Below are 21,424 nucleotides of genomic sequence, written 5' to 3' on the forward strand. Positions count from 1 at the left end.
CATAAGCCACATTTTATGTTTACTTTTGTTTAATAATGTCATTTGACCAGGGGTGCCAAAACCTTTCCATATGACTGTACTTCTACCCTGTATCTACACTCATTGTCCATTTTATCAGCTCCACTTACTATATAGGAGCACTTTGTAGTTCTACAGTTACAGACTGTAGTCCATCCTTCTCTGCATACTTTGTTAGCCCCCTTTTACCCTGTTCTTCAGTGGTCAGGATCAGGATCTATAGAAGTGAGTGTCATAACTGGACTGAGAACCACAAATATCCAGCGAACGGTGTCCTGAGGTCAGAAACTGACCACTGATGAAGGACTAGAGCAGCAGGAGTGAGCTATCATCACTAACTTTGCATTTACAAGGTGGATCAACAAGGTTGGAGTGTCTAATAGAGTGGACAGTGAATGGACACAGTGTTTAAAAACACCAGCAGCACTGCTGTGTCTGATCTACTCAGACCAGCACAACACACACTAATGCACCACCACCACGTCAGTGTTACTGCAGTGCTGAGAATGATCCACCTGCTCTGTGGTGGTCCTGTGTGGGTCCTGACCACTGAAGAACAGGGTAAAAGGGGGCTAACAAAGTATGCAGAGAAACAGACGGACTACAGTCTGTAACTGTAGAACTACAAAGTGCACCTATATAGTAAGTGGAGCTGATAAAATGGACAATGAGTGTAGGAACAAGTAAATAAAGTGTCCAGTGAGGGTATTTTCTATGGTCAGTCTACTCAGGTCAATGCAATTACAAACATAACAACACCTACTAATATCATTTAGCATAATGGAGCCACAGAAGGATGTTGTGGTGACACTGCAGGTGCTGGAAAAAGCATTACATGATGGCTAACGTGATAAATGGCTTAGCGATGGTTGCCGGCCTGTCAGCTCTTCATAAAGGCAAATGGCCACTCAGCGTCTCCGCTCCTGACCCAAAACACAAAGACCACTGTCCGCAGAGCCTAGCACAGAAAGAGGGGCTGATTACGTCACGCTCCAATGTCCTCGGGGACGGGATAATGTGGAAAATACTCCGCCATGTTCAGAGGATTTCGCAATATGCTTTTAAAGCTGTTCCTGACCAACCGCTGCAGCCATTAACAGATCATCCTTAACTTTCTATTTATAGCCCCTCCGGCCGGCTTAACGAGTAAATACGAGGAAATATTTCACTCTCACAGCTGCTGTATCCATGTATCTGTCTCTAATCTGTGCTTTGACATCCTTCCGTGTCAAAATGCTGTATTGACTTCATTACTTAATACTTCATACTTCAGTGAGGTCATATGTGACGTTACATCATCATGATTATTGGCAGAAGTATTTAATCTGAAAGGCAGACTAGTGTAAATGTAATACACTCACTGACCACTATATTAGGAACGCTATGCTAATACTGGGCAGGGCCTCACTTTCCTGTCATGTTGATGAAACCAGCTTGAGATGACTTTTGCTTTGTGACAGTGGTGCATTATCATGCTGGACGTTGCCATTAGAAGATGGTAAATTGTGGCATGAAAGGATACACATGGTCAGAAACAGCACTCAAATAAGTTGTGGCATTCAAGCGATGATTGATAGGTATTAACAGGACCAGAGTGTGCCGAGAAAACATCCCCCACAACATTACACCACCACCACCAGCCTGGACTGTTGGCACAAATGTTGGGTCCATGGATTCATGCTGTTGGTGCCAAATTCTGACCCTTTCATCTTTGAGCCTCAGCAGAAATCTTTTTTCCAGTCTTCAACTGACCAGTGTTTGTGAGCTTGTGCCCACTGCAGCAGAAGTGTAACCCAATGTGGTCTTGTGCTGTTGTAGCCCATCCACCTTAAGGTTTGGTGTATTGTTCATTCTAAGATGCATTTCTCCTCACCAGAATTGCACAGAGTGGTTATCTGAGTTACTGCAGCCTTTCTGTCAACTCAAACAAGTCTGGTCATTCTCCGCTGACCTCTCTCATCAACACAGCATTTCTGTCTGCAGAACTGCGGCTCACTGGGTGCAATACGTACATATATACTAATATACTAATTCTATTATACGTTTAGCTATTTTACCAAAATTAGGTAATTTTGAGCAAGATAAAGATAAAATAGAGAGAGAACGAGACAGAGAGAACGAGAGAGTAGGAGAGGGATAGATAGATAGAGAGAGAGAGAGAGAGAGAGAGAGAAAGAGAGAGAGAACAGAGATAGGGAGAGAGAAAGAGACAGTGAGTGAGTGAGACAGAAGGAGAGGGAGGGAGAGAGAGACAGAAAGTGAGGGAGAAAGAAACAGAGAGAGAGTGAGAGAGAGAGTAAGAACAGAGAGATAGAGAACAGAGAGAGAGAGAAAGACAGTGAGTGAGTGAGACAGAAGGAGAGGGAGAAAGAAACAGACAGAGAGAGAGTGAGAGAGAGTGAGTGAGACAGAAGGAGAGGGAGGGAGAGAGAGACAGAGATAGTAAGAGAGAAAGAAACAGAGAGTGAGAGAGAGAGAGAGAGAGAGTCTTGTGACAGTAGCAGTGCTGTATTCTGTCTCCATGCTGTCTTTAGTTACGGTGGTATATGAAGAAGTTAATGGATTCTGTGTGGCTGAGCAGCAGATGGCTGAGTGTGTGTGCACGTGTGGGTGTGTGTGTGTGTGTGTGTGTGTGTGTGTGTGTGTTCACCTCTTGGCTTAACTGCTGTGTTTGGACGTCTGCTGGATGTGAAGCTGGTGATGTAATACTCTTGGATTCATTTTTTTAATCACTGAAAATAGCAGACTTTTGCAGTAATTACAGCTCTAAAGAACCACACAGGACGCAGCTTTATCCTGCGACGGTTCCGTCACAGACCTTCAGCTGAATCTAAAGCAAACTACTCGGAAATGAACCTTATTTTGAACTTCAGTCTGGACCTCATTGTTCTAGTTGGCTGTAGTATAATGCGATGATATGTCAGCTGTATCACGGCAGATGGCACTGTGGGATTTCCAGGCCGGAAATCTCTTGCTAATTGATTTTCACTCTCCAATAATCAGTCAGCTCCTCCTGTCCTGCGTGTTCGTACCTTAATCGAGCGCAGGCAGAGGCAGATCATGACATGTCTCTTAAAAACAGTACATGAATGTCTGTCACTAACATTTGAAGTTTTTTGCCCTATAAATTGATACATTTGTTTAGAGGATACAGGAAACTACATGTGAAATTACACGTAAAATAACAGTAATATTTAAGCAATATAAAACAGCAATAACAGCAATATAGATATATAAATGCAATATAAATGTCACTTTTTTTGCTATGAAAAAAGCTGAAGTTGACTGTTTTATCTTGGCACGGCCGTCTTTGTGGAAAGGTGAATTGTTTTCACAGCAGGTGGTCTCACCCCTCGCCTTTCACCCCTCACTGCTCACCAGCAGCTCAGCACAGAGTGACAACATTTCACGAACAGAGAGATAACAAAGTCCTACTTCACCTGATAACAGAGTTACAGAGAAAAATATTTTATTTGGTATATTAATTTTTAATTTTTTTTTTTTTATTCCTCTTGTGGAGTGGTCACTAAGAGGCCTGCATAAGGACCTATGCGGGACTTTTTTTAAACTACTGTGCTTTACTTTGGGATGTAACTTTACAGTGTATGTATCATTGTACTGTGACTAGCATGTTAGCTTGTGGCTAATGTGTTAGCCTGAGACTAACATCATCACATTTAGCCCTTAGCAGAGCAGCCCACTAACAAGCCCACTAGCCCCGCCTTTGGTGTGTCTCCATCGGTCATCTGTGTCACTCAGCAGCGGGGTCTCACGGCCCGTCGCCATGGTTCTTATTACTAATGTCGAAGTAGTAAATACTAAATATATACGGTAAATGCACAAAAATAAGTTTTCTTAAGCATCTAATAAATATAATCCAAGAAGTAAATGCCATCTAGCCGAGCGGAGTATGTTTTCTTTGTTATGCAGAGCACAGATTTTACCAAAATAAAATTTTTTTAAAATGTAATTGTATAAATATCAGGACTGTTGAGTTAGGTTAGATAGAGTTAGTATCAGTATCGGTACTCGGTATCGGCCGGTACTTAAGGATCAGAAGGGAAAAAGTGGTATCGGTGCGTCTCTATTTTTTTACTATTCAACACAATCAAACTAGTTCAGATTTACTCTGAATTAGATTGTTTAATATAGTTCTTTTTAAAACATCCTGGAATAATAAGCCACTGTAAACCTACAAGAACATGGTTACTTAAGCTTCTAAATTTACTTTAATTGAGAAAATACATACTGAAACCATCAGAAAGGTTCATTATTTATTATAATTAATTATAATTAAAGCATAATATACATTTTTCCCCATACTGTCCACTACTAGGTCAAGGTCTTTGGGCGTGGATCCATGTTTGGTCTTGAGCATGCTGTATAGAAGTGTGTCATCATGAACTGTGATGACATGGTGAGAGCAGGTAGTGTGTGAGTGTGTGTGTGTGAGTGTGTGTGTGTGTGTGTGAGTGTGTGTGTGAGTGTGTGGTCATGTTGGCCTGCTGTTCTGACAGATGTTCCACAGCAGATTTTCTCTTATATAACTGCAAAACAGGGCCAAGACTCAAGACTTCTCCTAAATCCTCCACTCGGACAGGACGAACGCAAATGAATATGAGCTGAATTTGATGATGTTATCTGTTGGTGATGTTACCTTTACTTAACTGCTGTAATTACTGTGTTATAACTGCCCCAAGACTAGTTTTCTGTTTATTAACAGAGAGCATGGCAAGGGTTAGGGGTCTTTTTTTGCTTTACATTCAGTTCACATTGCATAACTGTTTAAATGTAATTACATAATTGTTTATTTAGTTAGTTACGTAATGAATTACGTTTGTGTCCGATTTACATTCGGTGTCAAGTTGTGTTTCATATATGGGAATATCATGTTATGATTTGAATTTGATGTGTATGATCTTATTTGTGGAAAGAAAGTCATTATTTGGCATCAAAGCAGTGCAAAACTTTTAATACACAATTTAACACTAATGTAAATGTACCTCGTCGTGTAAATATGTAGTTAAATATGTACATTTACAATAATTATGTAAGGTAAATGGAATGTATAACAAAACATCTACAGATTTCTAAAGGTTAAAGGGCCCATATGATAATAAAAATCAGAATTTTACCCACTTAAAATTTATTTTCATTTTATTTATTTCAAGAGCATCATTTAGTGTGTAAACATGTTATGTTTTAAAAGTTACAGCTCATTTCCCAGTTTTCACAGTCCATATATGGAAACTAAGACACATAAAAAAGCCCATTTTAGTTCATTGTATTTGTGATGTCACAAAAAACAACACATTTACATATAACCACAAACTACAGCAGTTTAGCCCCACCCATTCAAACTGAAGTTACAAGGGGTGTTTCAGCTCGGACTGCTTTTTGTATGAGGCACAGTACAGGGCAGCCAATCAGAACAGAGCTCATTTACATATATCAGTTTTAAAAGTACATTAAAAAACAAAAAAAGTGTTTGAGGGGATTCTAAGGACAGAGATTGGAAAGGGGTCATGTAAATATGATTTAAGGCTGTTTTGGGAGCATAAAAAAGTACATATCATAAGTGGACAGTAAGAGAAAGAATAAATAAATAAATAAATAAATAAATAAATAAATAAATTGAAAAAATATCCTTTTGAAAGGTCATTCTAGCCTAAAAGTGTAGTTTAATATGTAATTTGTTGTGCTGTAGTGCAGCATGACGTCGCTCAGCCTCATCAGTTTGACAAAATTCATGATTTTATATCATTTTCATGCATTATGCAAATACATAATACAACCCTTGGGACCTTGGGAATCCCCGTGGTGTCAACCAATCTGCCTTAACATGTTTTTACCCTTTCGGCCAGAGAAAAGAAGCCAAACTCAGGTAACATATCTAGATATCCAGCTATCTTTGCTAACTTTAGCTTTTAGCTTGTTGCTTTCCTCATCTGATGAGTTTTTCCTGTCATTTGAGTCATCCATTCTCTCCATTTTGGTGGGGGTGGGGCTAAACTGCTGTAGGCTGAATAGGTGGATATATGTAAATGTGTTGTTTTTGTGACATCACAAGTTCAATGAATTAAAATAGGCTTTCTTTGAGTCTTTACTTCCACGTATGGACTGTAAAGACTAAAATGAATGGTGAATTTTGAAAATGTGTTTACACACTACAAGTCTTAAAAAATGAGGAAAATTATTATTTTTATTATGATGTAGGCCCTTTACATATTTCACAACTTCTTTTCAGGAGACTCACTTTCAGTTTTTCACAGAAATCTTGCAGCCACGCCTCCAAAGTTCAGTCTTAGAAATTGGTTGCATTTTCTGCTTCTCATAATTTTTCAGTTTTTTTTTTTTCACTTTTTTCTGTTTTTTAACTTGTTTTCTTTATGCAAGTGGATTATCGTCTTAGAAGTATCTCCTGAAAAGTGAATAGCTTGTGTTTGATGGCTGTTTTGACCGGAAATGAAACAAAAGTATATATGGAATATGTTACATGTTAACATGAATGTTGAATTAATTAAAATGGGCTTTTTATGCATCTTAGTTTCCATACATGGACTGTATAGACTGTGAAATGAATGGCAAATTTTGAAAATATGTTTACACACTACACGAAAGTCTTAAAAAAGTGAGGAAAATTCTTATATTTATTATGATATGGGTTCTTTAACCCTCTGTAGTTAGTGTTGTTGTGATCCACATTCAATTTACATTGTAGAATTATTTTAACTGTACATATGCAATGACATATTCAGGGCTGAAATGAGATATTTGGCTTCCTAGCACTAGCATTAGCCATCTGTCTTCCTTCTGCGTTCACACTGAAGCAGCTGTAGCTTTCCAACCTTCAAGATGCGTCATGAGACGGGGGGTTTTCTAGTCTTTAAAGTGGAAAATCTCACTCTGGAGATGACTCTGCACCACTGTAGGATGCGAGTAAGCATGTGTAGAAAAGACGTAGTGATGGCTAAAGATTTCATTTTGACCAGAGTGTCTCTTTAAACCCAGCGAATTCTCCTAAATGTATAACTGACACAAGTTGTACTTTGACTTCACATGATGAAACAGTGAAGTCGTCAACTGAGTCTTCTCCACAGTACAATTCATTAACAAGTAAAGCATTGTGATGTACAGTGGGACCAACGTGACGTATAGACAGCAGAGTGAAGGCCAAAGAGAGAGCGCACTGAGCAACGACGAGGCAAGTTAACGGCTAGCAGGCGCATTAGTCAACAGAGGAGCTGTCCAGCCTCTGACCTACTCCATTTCTAACTATCCCCTCCAAACAAAGAAACTCAATGTGTAACACACTGCAGAGACGACGTCACATTTCTTCACAGGGAGGTTTTTATTCAGCAATGAAACAAAAGAGCTTAGCTTCATTTCAGAATTGATTGTTGCAGTAAAAGCGTCAGAAACAAGTGACGGAGCATTTGAGTTTCCTGAATAAACATCGTTTCGCACAATAAATACAGACCCGATTATGTACACAAAAGTCAAACGTCTGATAGCAAAAGTGTTTCTTGGTCAAAAACGTATATATGTTAAAATATTATTCATAAACATTACTATAAAAATGACCATATACTGTACTGTGTAAATGTCATGCATTAAATTTCCAGTCAAAACAGCCAAATTCATTCATTTTTCAGCTTCAAGCTAACATCTACTTAATTTAAATAACTACTTAAATTAAATAAAGTATTTTATTATAAATATATTATTTTATTATTAAAATATTAGATATTTTTTAATATTGTCCATATGTGTCCATTATTTACCTTTATTCTTTTCAGGAGACTCACTTTCAGTTTTGCAAAGAAATCTGCAGCCACACCTCCAAAGTTCAGTCTTGGAAGTTGCATTTTCTTCTTCTCACAATTTTTCTAAATTTTTCACTTTTTCCTGTTTTTTCACTTATTTTCCTCATGCAAGTAGATTATCTTCTTAGAAATAGCTTATGAAAGTGAATAGCTTGTGCTTGATGGCTGCTTTGACTGGAAATTAAACAAACGACTGTTGCACAGTATTGTATATGTTATTGTGCTGTTATGAAAAATGAGACAAACAGTGAAATGATGAACAAAGAATTCTTTCAGAATTGTAGCAAAATATGAAATATGTTACATGTTAACATAAATAACAGGGGAGACTGATAGATTACTGACCTAACACAAGCTGGACAATCAGTCAGATGTTTGTTAAGGCTGTAAGTGAAGGCATCCTGTTACGAACTGCGCTGAGTGTTTAACGATTTCATTTCATTTTCATTAACTCAGTGTGAAAAAACCTGATGACAGCAATTCAAACAATCCTGTATTCTATCTCAAGCTGTAGCATCAGACGCTCCCAAAACAAACTGCCCTGAGTATTTATTTTTGAGTTTAGACAGCCTTAAACAGTAATTCACATTACTTCACATAGGTCAATGTGAATGTGAATTAATTCATTAAAATTAGAAAATTAGACAACAGAAATCTAATTTCTCATTTCTCGTCTCCTAAAAGCTTTTGTTTATTTCTGAATCTACTCAATTATTTTAACAAAGTATCACATGCCAAAATCATGCCTACAGACAGGATGCTGATCCAGCGGACAGGACAAACATTCTTCTTCATTTGATCAGATTTGTCTGATAAGATCCACTTTTGGCATCTGATCACTTTCTGAAAAAGCTGGAAATCAGAATTTGAACATGGAGTGAAAAAAGTTATGAAAAATATAATTAATATTTATCATCCATGTGCCCAAAATCTGGTTTGGTCATTGTTCAGACGCACCAACAAAACCAGATTTTTCACATATTCAGGATGAACCTTTTTCTTCAAGTATAAACATACAATGTCCATTTTTTCGGTTCTGTTAGGGACGTTCACTGGGTTTCTCAAAAGTTAACCCAAGCAAGATAATCTTACTATGTTACTATGTTTTAATCTGATTTGGGGTTTTTAGACTTGAATCCAATTTGACATTAAGGATTTCAATTCAGTTTGAATACTTTAGATCTGAACCCAGTTTGAAAAGATTTTGAAATTGATTTGAACACTTCAGAATTCAATCCAGTTTGAATATTTCAGATTGATTCTGATTTAAGCACTTCACATTTTAATTCAGTTTGAACGCTTCAGATTTCAATCCAAATGTAACATTTGAAAAATTTGAAACATTTGAAACTGATTTGAAAAAACAAATTTTTAGGTTTGAACCTGATTTTAACATTTAAGACTATAATTTGATTTGAAGATTTGAGATTAGAAACCAATCGAAATGCTTCAGAATTTAACCTAGTTTGAAACAGTTTAGGTTTGAACCTGATTTGAACATTTAAGATCTCAATCCAGTTTAAATATTTGGGATTTACATTTGAACAATTCAGATTTTAATTTGATTTAACCACTTATATTCACATATTTGAATCTGATTTGAACATTGATTTGAACACTTCAGATTTGAATGTACTTTGAATTTTTGAGATTTAAAACTGATCTAAACACTTCAGATTCAGTTCTGATTTGACCACTTCAGATTTAATTCTGATTTGAATACTTCAGATTTAAAACCAATGTGAACGATTCAGATCTGGATTTGATTAAAATCTTCAGATTAGAAAGACTTTAGAAATCTTTAGATTTTAATCAAATTTGATCAATTCAGGTATGATTCGGTCTAATCACAGCCTATGTGGCCTCTTCAGTGATCTATCCCTGACCTCTTCAGGGATCTTAAATAAAATAGTTTGCCCATGTTGCAAGAATGGAAATATGATTTGGACAGTTCACATTTGAATCCAGTTTGAACAGTTCAGATTTCAATGAGTATAATCACAGCCTAAGTTACTTCTTCAGGGATTTGTCCTGGTATCCTAAAGCCGGTTTGGTCCAGTGTGGTTCTGGGGGTCACTGTGTGGTAACTGGTCCTTGTACCATCTGCAGAGCTACTCCGGTTCAGGAAGTGCAGAAAGTCCTCGTGGGCCGAAGGCTCATGTCCGGAGGCTGTGGGGGGTCGCACTGGTCTGCCTGGAGAGCGGCAGCAACACATCATTTTACACAGCTCCTCCCTGATCTGCCGGTTCAACAAACCATAAAAAAACGGGTTCACAGTGAAGGAGGAGTACGCCAGCCATGTCACAGGACCCTCGGCCTCGTCTGAAGTGCTGTGGGAAAAGCCCAGCGACAGGTGCAGGTGGAAAGCAAAGTAGGGCAGCCAGCAGAGGACGAACTGACCCACGATGACGGCCAGGGTGAGGGCTGCTTTGCCGCCCACTAGCGCCCTCCTGGGCCGACGGGGGGCATGGGCACCCCTTCTGGCACTTGAGCTGGTGGTGATGATGGTGGTCTGGCTGTTGACGGAGTCGGAGCGTCGTTTTGGTCGAGGTGTTGCTGTCACCCAGCTGGGCAGGGGTCCCCTCTGCCGGGCTGCCATGTGGGCCACCTTAAGATAAGAGAGGATAAAATAATACTTTATTCTCTGTTGTCACAGAACGTCTTGCACCATAGACCCCAGCAAGCATCAGACAAATTGATTCAGAAATACATAAATAAATAAACAGTTAAGCTAACATTAGACAATAGACATGTTAAAATGCATCAGTGCACACATACTAGCAACCACTTGGGATACCATAGCAATGGCTTAGCAACACCTTAGCAACCACCTGAGATAACAGAGCAATAACCTAGCAACACCTTGGCAACCATTTAGGATGCAGTGGCAATGGCTTAGCAACACCTTAGCAACCACCTGGGATGACATAGCAATGGCTTAGCAACACCTTAGCAACCACTTGGGATACTGTGGAAATGGCTTAGCAACATCTTAGCAACTACCTGGGATACAGTAGCAATGACCTAGCACCACCTTAGCAACCACGTGGAATAACGTAGCAGTTGCCTAGCAACCACCTGGGGCTCCATAGCAACGGCTTTGTCAAGCCAACTTTGTTTGTTCGCAAACTTTCCCTTCTAGTTCTTTTCTAGTTGTATTCCACTACTGTTTAAATAGACTCTCCAGTAACATTTATATGGTGTTGTATCAAATCAAATTGTGATGAAATTTGAATTTCAAATTACATTTTGAATAACAATAATCAAATCATTGTAAAATCATTTATCAGTTTTGCTTTACTCCTGAAAAGCTTGCCACTGTGAGACGCAATTTCTATAAGAAGTTCCCTAGTGGTGAAGTAGTGGTGACTAATAGAGCTAGGCCTTCAGTTCAAGCCATAAAAGTCAAAACTCTGTCAAAACATAAGAAAAAACACCTCTATGATAATGCTAATTTCTGATAGCGCCCCTATCAGATTCTATTAGTGTGATAGCGCTAAGCTAACAGCAATTCACATGAATATTTTTGGTCGTTCTAGATTAAACATGAACATTTGAAGATTGTAAAAGACATTCTATGTTAGTTTAAAGCTTGTTATGTTAACATACATTTTACCTAGTACGCAGCGGTTCTACAGTGACTTTTAATAAAGAGCCCTGGCTCTTCCATTTCTAACAACTCACTGGAACCTAACTAGAGTATGGCTTGCATTCACAGCCAGTGATGTATCTAGAGCTTCCAGAAGGCCTAGAGTGTTTTTCCCACCTGCTGTAAGTCAAAAACGTGATCGGTTGACTCCATTGTCAATTCCAAATAATGGTGGTGGTTAATCTAACGTGTAAGGCCTTCTGTTCAGCTCCTCAAGTCCTAACCAATGGGAGAGCGTGATTGGACAGTTTTACTTTGGGCATTTTAAGAATTTAACCCTTTTGTTTCCGACCAAAACTTAATAATTAATTAAGAGTACTGATGCACTATTTGCAGAGTTTAAATACAAACATGATGATTACATTAAATGAAAATGAATGTGTTTAATCATTCCTAATCATTAGGCCTTCTAGACCGAGAAGGCTCAGAGGGTTCCCATGTGTATGAACATTGTATTTGTCCACTATATGTTTGTAACAGCACCTTGTAGACGTTTCCATAGACGGCCAGGATGATAGCGGCCGGCACACAGAAGCAGACCACACAGAAGAGGATGGAGAAGACGCGTCGGTGGCCACTGTGGCTCCAGTGCAGAGAGCAGTGGACAGCGGCGATGGAGCTCCGCTGGCCATAGTCGGGCCAGCCAAAGACGGTGGCCAGCCCGAGGAGGGCGGCCGCCACCCAGACCAGCACCATGGCAATGGTGGCCAGCCGTGGGGTCATCTTGGCCTCATAGCGCATAGGGTGCACGATGTAGTAGTAGCGCTCCACGCTGATGACCGTCACGGTGAAGATGGAGGCCGAGATGAGGAAGGCGTTGAGGAAGACATAGAGGCGACACTCCAGGACGGAGAAAATGACACCGGCGAAAAGCGGAGAGCCGCACACGATGGCCAGCGGCATGAGGAGGGCAGCGCACAGCAGGTCCACGGCGCACAGGTGGCCCACGAAGCTGAACTTCCTCAGGTGAGGAGCTTTCAGCACTACAGCCAGCACTGCAGCATTGGCGAAGAGGGCCAAGGCGTTCAGCGTCACCATGGCGACCAGCCCGGTCAGGTCCCGCAGGCGGGACTGAGGGTTGGACATGGTGCCCAGCTGCATGCTGGGAGGAAGGTGCACGTGGGGGCCAGGGCCATGCTCCAGCGTGTGGTTGAGCTCCGCCTCGTTGAGTTCAGTGCTCTGAGGCAATCCGGACGCTTCCATCGTTTAGCACTCAGATCCTCACAGTACGGGTCAGGGTCGCAGTCTCCTCCATCCTCCACCAGGGGGCGCACTGATTCCTCAGTCTGCAGCTGACAGGTCAGGTCTGCTGATGAAAACGTGGACCAGTTATGTGAGTCCTTATCAAGTCTGTCCTAACATTCATCTTTTTACATTCGAACTTGCCATAAACTTTGAGGAGTTAGAGACACTTGATTTAGATACTAGATGAGATACTTCATTTTAAAATCAACATATTTCTCACTCAGTCAGTCGTTGATCTAATATTTGTCTTGCATGGATGAGAAGTTATGAGTTTGGTACTTGTGATACTAAGAGTGGGAGTTTTGATCAGTAAGAATTATTCATGATGTTCTCTCCCTCCCTCTCTCCCTCTTTCTCTCTCTGTCTCTCTCTCTCTCTCTTTTCCTTCTCTCTCACTGTCTCTCTCTGTCTCTCTCTCTCCCTCCCTCTCTTTTTGTCTCTCTGTCTATGTCTCTCCCTCATTCTCTCCCCCCCTCTCCCTTTCCCTGCTCTCTCTCTCTCTCCTGTCTCTCTCTCCCTTTTTCTTTCTGCTCTCTTTCCCTTCTCTCTCTCTGTCGCTCTCCCTCTCTCTTTCTCTCTCTCTATGTCTCTCTATCCCTCCCTCTCTCTCTGACTCTCTTTCTCTCACTCTCTGTATCTCTTTCTGTCTCTCTCACACTCTCTCTGCCTTTCTCTCTCACTCTTTTTCTGTTTCTCTCTCTCTCGCTCTCTCTCTGTATTGGGCAGTATATAATGAGGCTGCTTGTTTTGCTGCAGCTGTGGGAGGTTTTGTGTTGTGAGCTGCATTAGCATTACAGTGAGGTCACTGTCACCTGCACCCCACCAAACACTCACACGCACACACACCACCCACGCGCTCACACACAAACATACTCCCACACGCTTTCACTCACACACACACACACACACACACACACTCCTCTAAATCAACAATCAGAGCTTCAGACTGTCAGCGATCGCTCCTCACTGACAATGCAACAGAAACACAGCGTCACTTCAGTGTAAAAACATACGCATAAAATACGCTGTAATAACTCAAACACAGTAGAAGAGATTGTCTAGGTAAAAGTACAGTTTAATCACCAGATCATCCTTCATCAAAGTTGTTACTGTAAATTTGTCAATTTTTAATTTTAAGTAGCTTTATTGACATAAATTGCAATTAACAACTGTTGCCAAAGCGATGAAGGAAGAGATTATTTTTTAAAAAGTGGAAATAAAAATCATATTTTTTAAATTAAAAAAAAAAAAATTTATTAAAAATAATAAAAGATGTACCCTTGAGAGTACCACCCAGTGACATAAAGAGAACCACCCCAGTGACAGTTTAGTACTTCTTTTTCTTTAGTTTAATAATGCTAATTTTTGTTAGCACCCCTATGGGATTTCTTGTAGTAGATTAGCACTAAGCTAACGGCAATTCACATGAACATTATATGGCCATTCTAGATTAAACACAGACGTTTGAAGCTTATAAATGACATTTTAAGGTACAAGCCTTTACAAATGTTTTACCTTGTGTGTAGCAGTTTTACATTTCCTAATTATGTCAAAGTCATGTTAAACTAATGCGTAAGGCCTTCTGTTCAGCTCCTGAAGTCCTAACCAATGAGAGAGCTCACTCGGCTGTATCTACTACAGAGAAGAAAATCCTGATTTCAAGAATATAGTTTGTTTCTAACTACAAGGTAATGAAGTAAGAGTATTACTTTAGTATTTGCAGAGTAATTCTAAATAATTAGGACTATATTAAATAAACATAACAAAAAATCAAATTTTTTTTTCACAGATACCCACAGGCCCCATAAGGCTCTGCGGGTTCTTTCTGCTTGATTTAAATGTGCACATCATGAATAAAACATACTGTACACAGTTATTGCCAGAAGGTAAACCTAAAGACTGAATTATTTATTAACACTGTCAAAATAAAACCTTTGGAAATTTTTGGAATTTAAGTTAAATAATCTTATAATAAGTTTATAACCACCTCAAAATGAGCAGTATTAGATACATTGACTAGACATAAGGTATGTTTATTTGCTGAGGTATCATTTCTTACAGTGGCTTTGTTCCAACAGTAACAATTTTTTTTTTCTTGTGGAAATGATGTACACATTTGAGTCCTGTAAAACTTGGCACCATAGTGCTCTACACCTCATAGACTGAATCATGGTCAAAGATCAACTCCTGGTAGCCTTGCTAATTAGCTGATGAGCTGAATCAGGGGTGTTTACTGAGGAAGGATGATAAACTCTGCAGAGCTGCGGCCTGGAGGGATCACAGCTTGACACCCCTGGTCCATAGGAACAAATGGGAAAATGAACTAAGCAGGATGTTTGACTTACAGACTGAAAATATGCTGACATTAAATGACTTAATTTCTTTATGAATTATTCATGCTCTGCCCACAGACCTGTTCTTTAGTAGGAGGTTGGACAAGCTTTACAGAATGCTGGCAAAACACACTCCAGTTTCCCGGAATCCTGTGTCCATTTACTCTCAGTGTCCATGTGACATGTTTTTACATGTGTGTGCAGTAATCTGCTGTGCTGGACTGAGTTTGGCATGTTATGGTTATTAATGCAAACAGGGCACAGCGCTATTTGAGTTTATGACCGTTATATAAGATCATCCTGATTTCTTAAAATCATTGATTCATCACAGATCTGTTCTGGAGTATGAAGTATATTTATATTTTTGGGTAAATGATAAAAACAGTCCTTGGTAGTGACATCAATACTTTTATTTCCTCTTAATAACAGAATTATTTTTTTATAACATATTGGAACATCTATAAGACTAAGATGGAGTATAGCGAGCATATATCAGTCAATAAGGTCGGCACCCTGCTAACCATATGCCGCTGCTGGTCCACCCTCGGGCCACCCTCGGACCATCCAGATTATTGTCCTGCATACAAAGTCTAATTCTCAAACATATTTTAAATCCAGAGCCTTTTATTTTGGAAAATAAAATGTGACAAGTATCACAAACAATTGAGAAAAAACATGAATAGGCCTCATATAAATAGATTTTGTTGACATGGTACTAGTTTGGATAGAGCTGCATAACCAGCTTTATTTATAATATTGCTGTTAAAATTATTTAGTAAACTAATTTATAAAAGATAATGAAAGAAAGAAATGAAGCAAAACAAGTAAATTGGGCTGTGAGTGGAAAATGAGTGACTAAAAGTGGCATTTTGTCCAACACTCTGCTTAACCACCAGTAGGCCAACCGGAAAATGCTGAGCAAAAAGCCAGTGGGCAGCCAGCTTTACCGTCAGAGGGCCAACAGTGGCCCACTATCCTCTTGCTATCTGGGATAGCTTTCTGTTTTTTCAATATCTTGGTTAAATAACTCAGAATTAGCCCAGAGCACTGTTGTAGCAGTGCAGCGTTATCCATCTAAAGAAAGTTATTTGTTTTTGTCAATTATTGCTGATTTGTAAATGAACTGGCTTTTGTGACATCACAAAAATGATGAATTTAAAACAAGCTGTTTTTGCAGTTTAAGTTCCACATATGGACTGCAAACACTGAGGACTGAACCAATGTTTACACACTACATCAGACTTAAAAAAGTGAAGAAAATTAGGTTTTCTATCATATGGGCCCCTTAAGAGAGGATGCTGTAATGAAGGGAAGATACTGAATAATACTACACAGGTTGTAAATGCAGCCATAATAAAAGTAATAAAGCCATAATAAGTGAAGCAAACCATCGCGGTGAGAAAAAAGGTCATTTCACGTGCGCAAAACTGCACTCATGAATTACACACAGCGGAAAGCTCAGCGCTGAGTAAACAGTGTGTGTGTGTGTGTGTGTGTGTGGATTATGACACACACCTGCGCTTGTGTGAGGTTAATGGATGTTAATGAAACATGCTGTGTGTCCAGCGGAGTCCCTAATGAGGACGGAGAGTAAACACCACTGCCTGACCAAACATACAAACTCTTCACCTCTACTTAAACCGCTGACCTCGCAGTGATTCACTTTGTTTATGGTTCTTTAGGAAATGATTCAATCCAATTGAACGAAATCTTTGACTGAAACTGATCTCCACTCCCTTATTAGACACATTCTCACCATCAGCCTCAGTATTCACCACAAGTATTCAGTCACAAATATAATCAACGTCAAGATTTGTGTCCAGTGATCATGGAACCAGCTCAGTTTATAGTAAATTCAAATATAATAGACAAAACATTGGAGATAGCAGCAGAATGTTTGAGGCCGCAATGTCAACTGTAATGGATTTTGCTTACGTTTATTTCAGTTTTCAGGCTTTTAATCTCTTAATCTGAAGGATCTTCTGTCTTTGGTAACACTTAGCTACAGCTGAAGCTAACGACAATTTAGCCAGTCCTTAGTTGGCAATTAAACACCTTTATATTACCAGTAAGTGAATGAGAATGTAAACTGTATATTGACGTGTGATTGCTATATTTATTTGACATAAAGTTACATTAAACTGATCAATAACTTAATGACTTTGTGTGGTTAATTTTATTATATAATCATGGACATTTACCAGCCATACCTTTACCTTACTGCAGAGATTTTTTAAAGGGTTCACTTTCCATTGTACATTCAAAAACAAGAACTGACCCAAATATGAACCAACTTACGGTTCTAGTTCATTTTCCAAATGCTCAGAAAGCTGGAACCATCATATTAACCACAACTAATGATTTACCGTTTTATGTCACTCTAAAACAGCTAATTTGGCTAATTCGCTACCTTCTTTGCTAGTTAGCTTCTCTTTGGCTAATATACAATTAGAGACAGCACTGTTCTGCACACAAACTCACACAAATGTCTACCTTTACACAAAATCAGGTGTAGAATCAAACAGAATGTCGATTTTTCTTTGTTTACTTTAAAAATATGAGTGAAAATGCTAATCCTGTGGCCATTAGCATAAACGCTGATAGCGTTAGCTTCTTCACTAGCATCACCTTATGGCAAACTCTCTACAAAGCTCTAGTTTACATTATGGGGCTCTTATTGTTGATGTAACACTGCTTAAAACTTCATCATCAGCTAGAAGAGTGAATAATTTGCTAGCCTACATCTGTTAGCTTTAGCTGTGGAGTAGCTCTACTTGCATTAGGAAGCTGGAAAATGGGAAAAATGTCAGTAAAATGTATTACATACTTGGGTACATTTGACAGGACAGACTCAAACAAAGTAAGATGTGCTGTAACTGCCAACGCTTTGTCTGTTATCTTTGAATTTATTGTAAATTGTGCTGTAAATTGAGCTGCTTTCATGCTAACTGGATGCAAGTTCCATTCAGAAGTAAAGCAAACCATTATGTTTACATACAGTCTGATTTGGTCTATTAAACCTACTGTATTTTAGCTCCGCCCACTCACAGTGAAGTTATAAGGAGTGTTTCAGCCTGGACTGCTTTTTGAATGAGGCACAATACATGGCAACCAAAGCAGAGCAGTGGTAATTTACATATTGTTAGTAATTTCATGAAGAATAGAGCAAAAAGAAATGATCCACAGATTACTTGAAAAAAAATGTCCCATTAAGTTCCACTCAAAGTTAAGCACATTTTTACCTCCTTCTGTAAAGTTACTATTTCTGAAATAGGAGGTTTTGACATGACACTGACAACATCTCTGCTACAGTGAAATTTAAGATATGATTAAATTATTAATGCGAGACAACTTTACCAGGGCTATATTTAAAATGAATTTCAATTAAGTATAAAATATTATGCTCTTAAAGGAATATTCCAACATTTTTCAACCATATCTATATATGCTTTATCTGTAGCACTCGGTCGATTACCACAGACACTAACTCCGACACGTTTCCCCAAACTTAGAAAAGAACAGAAAACGTGTTTTCTCAAAACACGCTTGTAATAGAAGCCTATGGGCAGCTGCTGAAGGTATTCCTTTAAAAGTGCACATGGAAAAAAAAAACAGGATTCAATAACTGGATTCAGATCTGTGCATAATTTCCACATAAATAAAACATCAACACTACTTTACCTCTCAGTTTACTTACTTTTGGCATTAATTATATCAATGTAATATGTTATTCACATCGTTGCAAAAATGGTAACTTTACTTTTCATTTACTTTTATGATTCAATATAATGATTTTTTTCCTAGTAATGTTGGACTTCCATTGATTTATTCCATTAATTTAATTAAGCATGATGGAGAGCTGCTGTGCTCAAATGATGCAGAAAAATAGTAACAGTAAAAAAGTTAAAAAAGACATTTTGCAAATATATACAAATGACATATATATATATATATATATATATATATATATATATATATATATATATATATGTCATTTATATATATATTTAAATAAAGCAAACTCTGTACATCACAAAGTCGGCGCAGAGTCATATGCACTCTGGAAACTGCACTAATAAATATGAGAATAAAATAATAGTGAATTTTTGAATAACTCTTACCTGGTGTCCAGCTCGGGGGACAGAGGTGAACTGGGTTGTCAGTGAAAGTCCCAAATCTCCAATCCCTGTGAAAGCGTCTTATGGCCAGATGTGCATCTGTGTTATCCAGCTCTATCCTGCTGACCGCTGAGATGTTTTTGGTTTCAGACACATAGATCTGTGTGGAGATTCAACAGCGGCTGTTTATCACTGTTATCTCTGCGTTTATCACCCCTCAGGAAAGAGCAGTGGGTTAGATGCAGCAGGTGAGCGGCAGCAGAGATGCTCTGCTGCTGGAGTGGGACGAGAGAGAGAGAGAGAGAGAGAGAGAGAGAAAGAGAGAGGGAGAGGGAGAGGGAGAGAACAGCTGGCCCGGGTGTGTGGTGGGGGTGCAAGTAACCCATGGCAACAGTCAATCACATATTCATGTGAGCAAGAGAAGATGCCCTCTCTAAACCCCGCCCACTCACACTCTCTCTCACTGGTTTGTATTTCTGCGTTTGTGGGGTGTTTGTTCTTTCTGTATGAGTTTGTCCTAAAGGGGTTCTTCAATTAATTTTCAAAATTCGTGGATAGTTCAGTGGTTGAGATATAAACAAAGTCATTCAGAGGGGTTTGATCTGAGACAGTTTACTGTAGAGAAACTTACTGACTCAGATTTCTTTACAGTGGTGGTGATAGGAGGGTGATAGGGGTCACCATGACTACGACACAAATATAGACTTTTTACTATGCAAAATGACCAGTGAACCTACACGTGTCTACTGAGTTTTATATGTAATGACGATAATGGTAACATAGTAGTAGTAGTAGTGATAACAACAACAACAGCAACAACAACAATAACAATAATAATAATGACTGTAAAAAAAAATATATTTTTTTTAAACAGCTATATTCTTTACATGTATACAGTCTCATCATAATATATACTGGTATATACTGACTCTCAAATTTTTTTATTTTTTGTTACTTTATATACAGCAATAACTGTTGATTGAAATATTACAACCTTTATCTGCAATTAATTTTTAGATTGTTGAAAACATGGATTAAACTCTTTTAAATGTATAATACAATTTAATATTTTATGACAAACATAACATTTAGATACTTGGAACATATTATGTATATATATATCCAAGATACATGTGTCAGGCTCCAGTCCTTGCGGGCCAAAGCACTGCAGACTTCAGCACACTGCCTCATTAAACACACCTGATTCAGCGCATCAGCTAATGATCAAGGCCTTCATGAACTGAATTCAGAGCATTAGATGAGTGTAAATGCTGATCTCCGCAGCACTTTGGCCCAGAAGGTCCCTGGTTTGACATGCCTGATATAAGAAAGACAAAGGAAAATAAGTCACACGTCACTTAATAAACAAAGAAGCTGCTGATGTTCTCAGAACAGTGGACTGAATGTGAACATCACTGAATGTGTTAAGATTACTCAGATTGTGAGGAGCAGAAAATGCAAAACCAGCTTCTAAGACTGAACTTTGGAGGTGTGTCTGCAGATTTCTTTGAGAAACTGACAAAAATGCATCATTTGTAACTAGAAATTACATTCAATGAAGGCTGGTTTCTGACTTTTGCACAGTAATTTTATTAATATTATATATTGTTCTGAGTATTTATCAAATAATATAAAACTAAAACTCTTTCAGTCACCCGGGGACATTTTTGGTCCCCACAAAGTGCTTTATACACGCACTCTCACTCAGTGTGGGGCAGTGACAGGCACACATTGTCCAGTCTGATGCTCTCCCAGTCAGGCTGCTGTCTAAATGATTAAGATGTAAACAAAGTCATTCTGAGTTTTTTGGTGTGAAATGCTCCGTTCTAGAGAAACTAGTGGTGGTGATAGGAACCAGACGTCCACCTCTAAAAGCTCCCTCACAGAAAGGTATCACATGAAATGATGATGAATACGCTGCCTGACGCCTGAGACATTGTTTTAAAATAGTTTTGCAATAATGTTTTTTGTCCTAAAACATCTTGTTGATCCAATTATTTTTATTTATTTGTGACATGCAGGGCATTGTGAGGCAAAATAGTCCCCAAAGAAAACATTTTTTTTTTTTGGATAGTAAATAAAATGGTATTTGTGTTGTAGTCATTGTAACCCCTGGTTCCTATCATCACCACTGAGTCTCTACACTTAATAATTTCACACCAAACCACTTGACTTTCACGTCTTAACTAATGAATTATGCTGAAATTTTGAAAAATGGGTGGAATTCCCCTTTAA

General features: G+C 38.7%; 1 protein-coding gene across 2 annotated transcripts; it reads right to left on the reverse strand.

Moving 5' to 3' along the window:
* Positions 1-9,756: 9,756 nt before the first annotated feature.
* si:ch211-213o11.11 (probable G-protein coupled receptor) lies at positions 9,757-19,653 on the reverse strand. 2 transcript variants are annotated; one of them, XM_036559690.1, is made up of 3 exons: positions 19,193-19,653; positions 11,977-12,799; positions 9,757-10,452 (listed from the first exon to the last, which is right to left on the reverse strand). In XM_036559690.1, exons 2-3 carry the CDS (start codon positions 12,694-12,696, stop codon positions 9,850-9,852), a joined length of 1,323 nt encoding a protein of 440 aa, XP_036415583.1. In that variant the 5' UTR covers positions 12,697-12,799; positions 19,193-19,653; the 3' UTR covers positions 9,757-9,849. The 2 variants fall into 2 exon arrangements, with proteins under 2 accessions (XP_036415583.1, XP_036415584.1); XM_036559691.1 differs by having other exon boundaries at positions 11,977-12,802.
* Between the last annotated feature and the right edge of the window lie 1,771 nt (positions 19,654-21,424).

The sequence above is a fragment of the Colossoma macropomum genome, unplaced genomic scaffold (genome assembly GCF_904425465.1).
Source record: "Colossoma macropomum unplaced genomic scaffold, Colossoma_macropomum, whole genome shotgun sequence".
In the NCBI taxonomy this organism is placed as follows: Eukaryota; Metazoa; Chordata; class Actinopteri; order Characiformes; family Serrasalmidae; genus Colossoma; species Colossoma macropomum.

What these genes read in the sequence shown, in the direction of transcription:
- si:ch211-213o11.11 (XM_036559690.1), bottom strand. Translation starts at nt 12,696, where the DNA reads ATGGAAGCGTCCGGATTGCCTCAGAGCACTGAACTCAACGAGGCGGAG. An exon ending in TCTATGGAAACGTCTACAAG is followed by an intron (nt 10,453 to 11,976) that starts GTGCTGTTACAA and finishes TCTTATCTTAAG; the next exon opens with GTGGCCCACATGGCAGCCCG.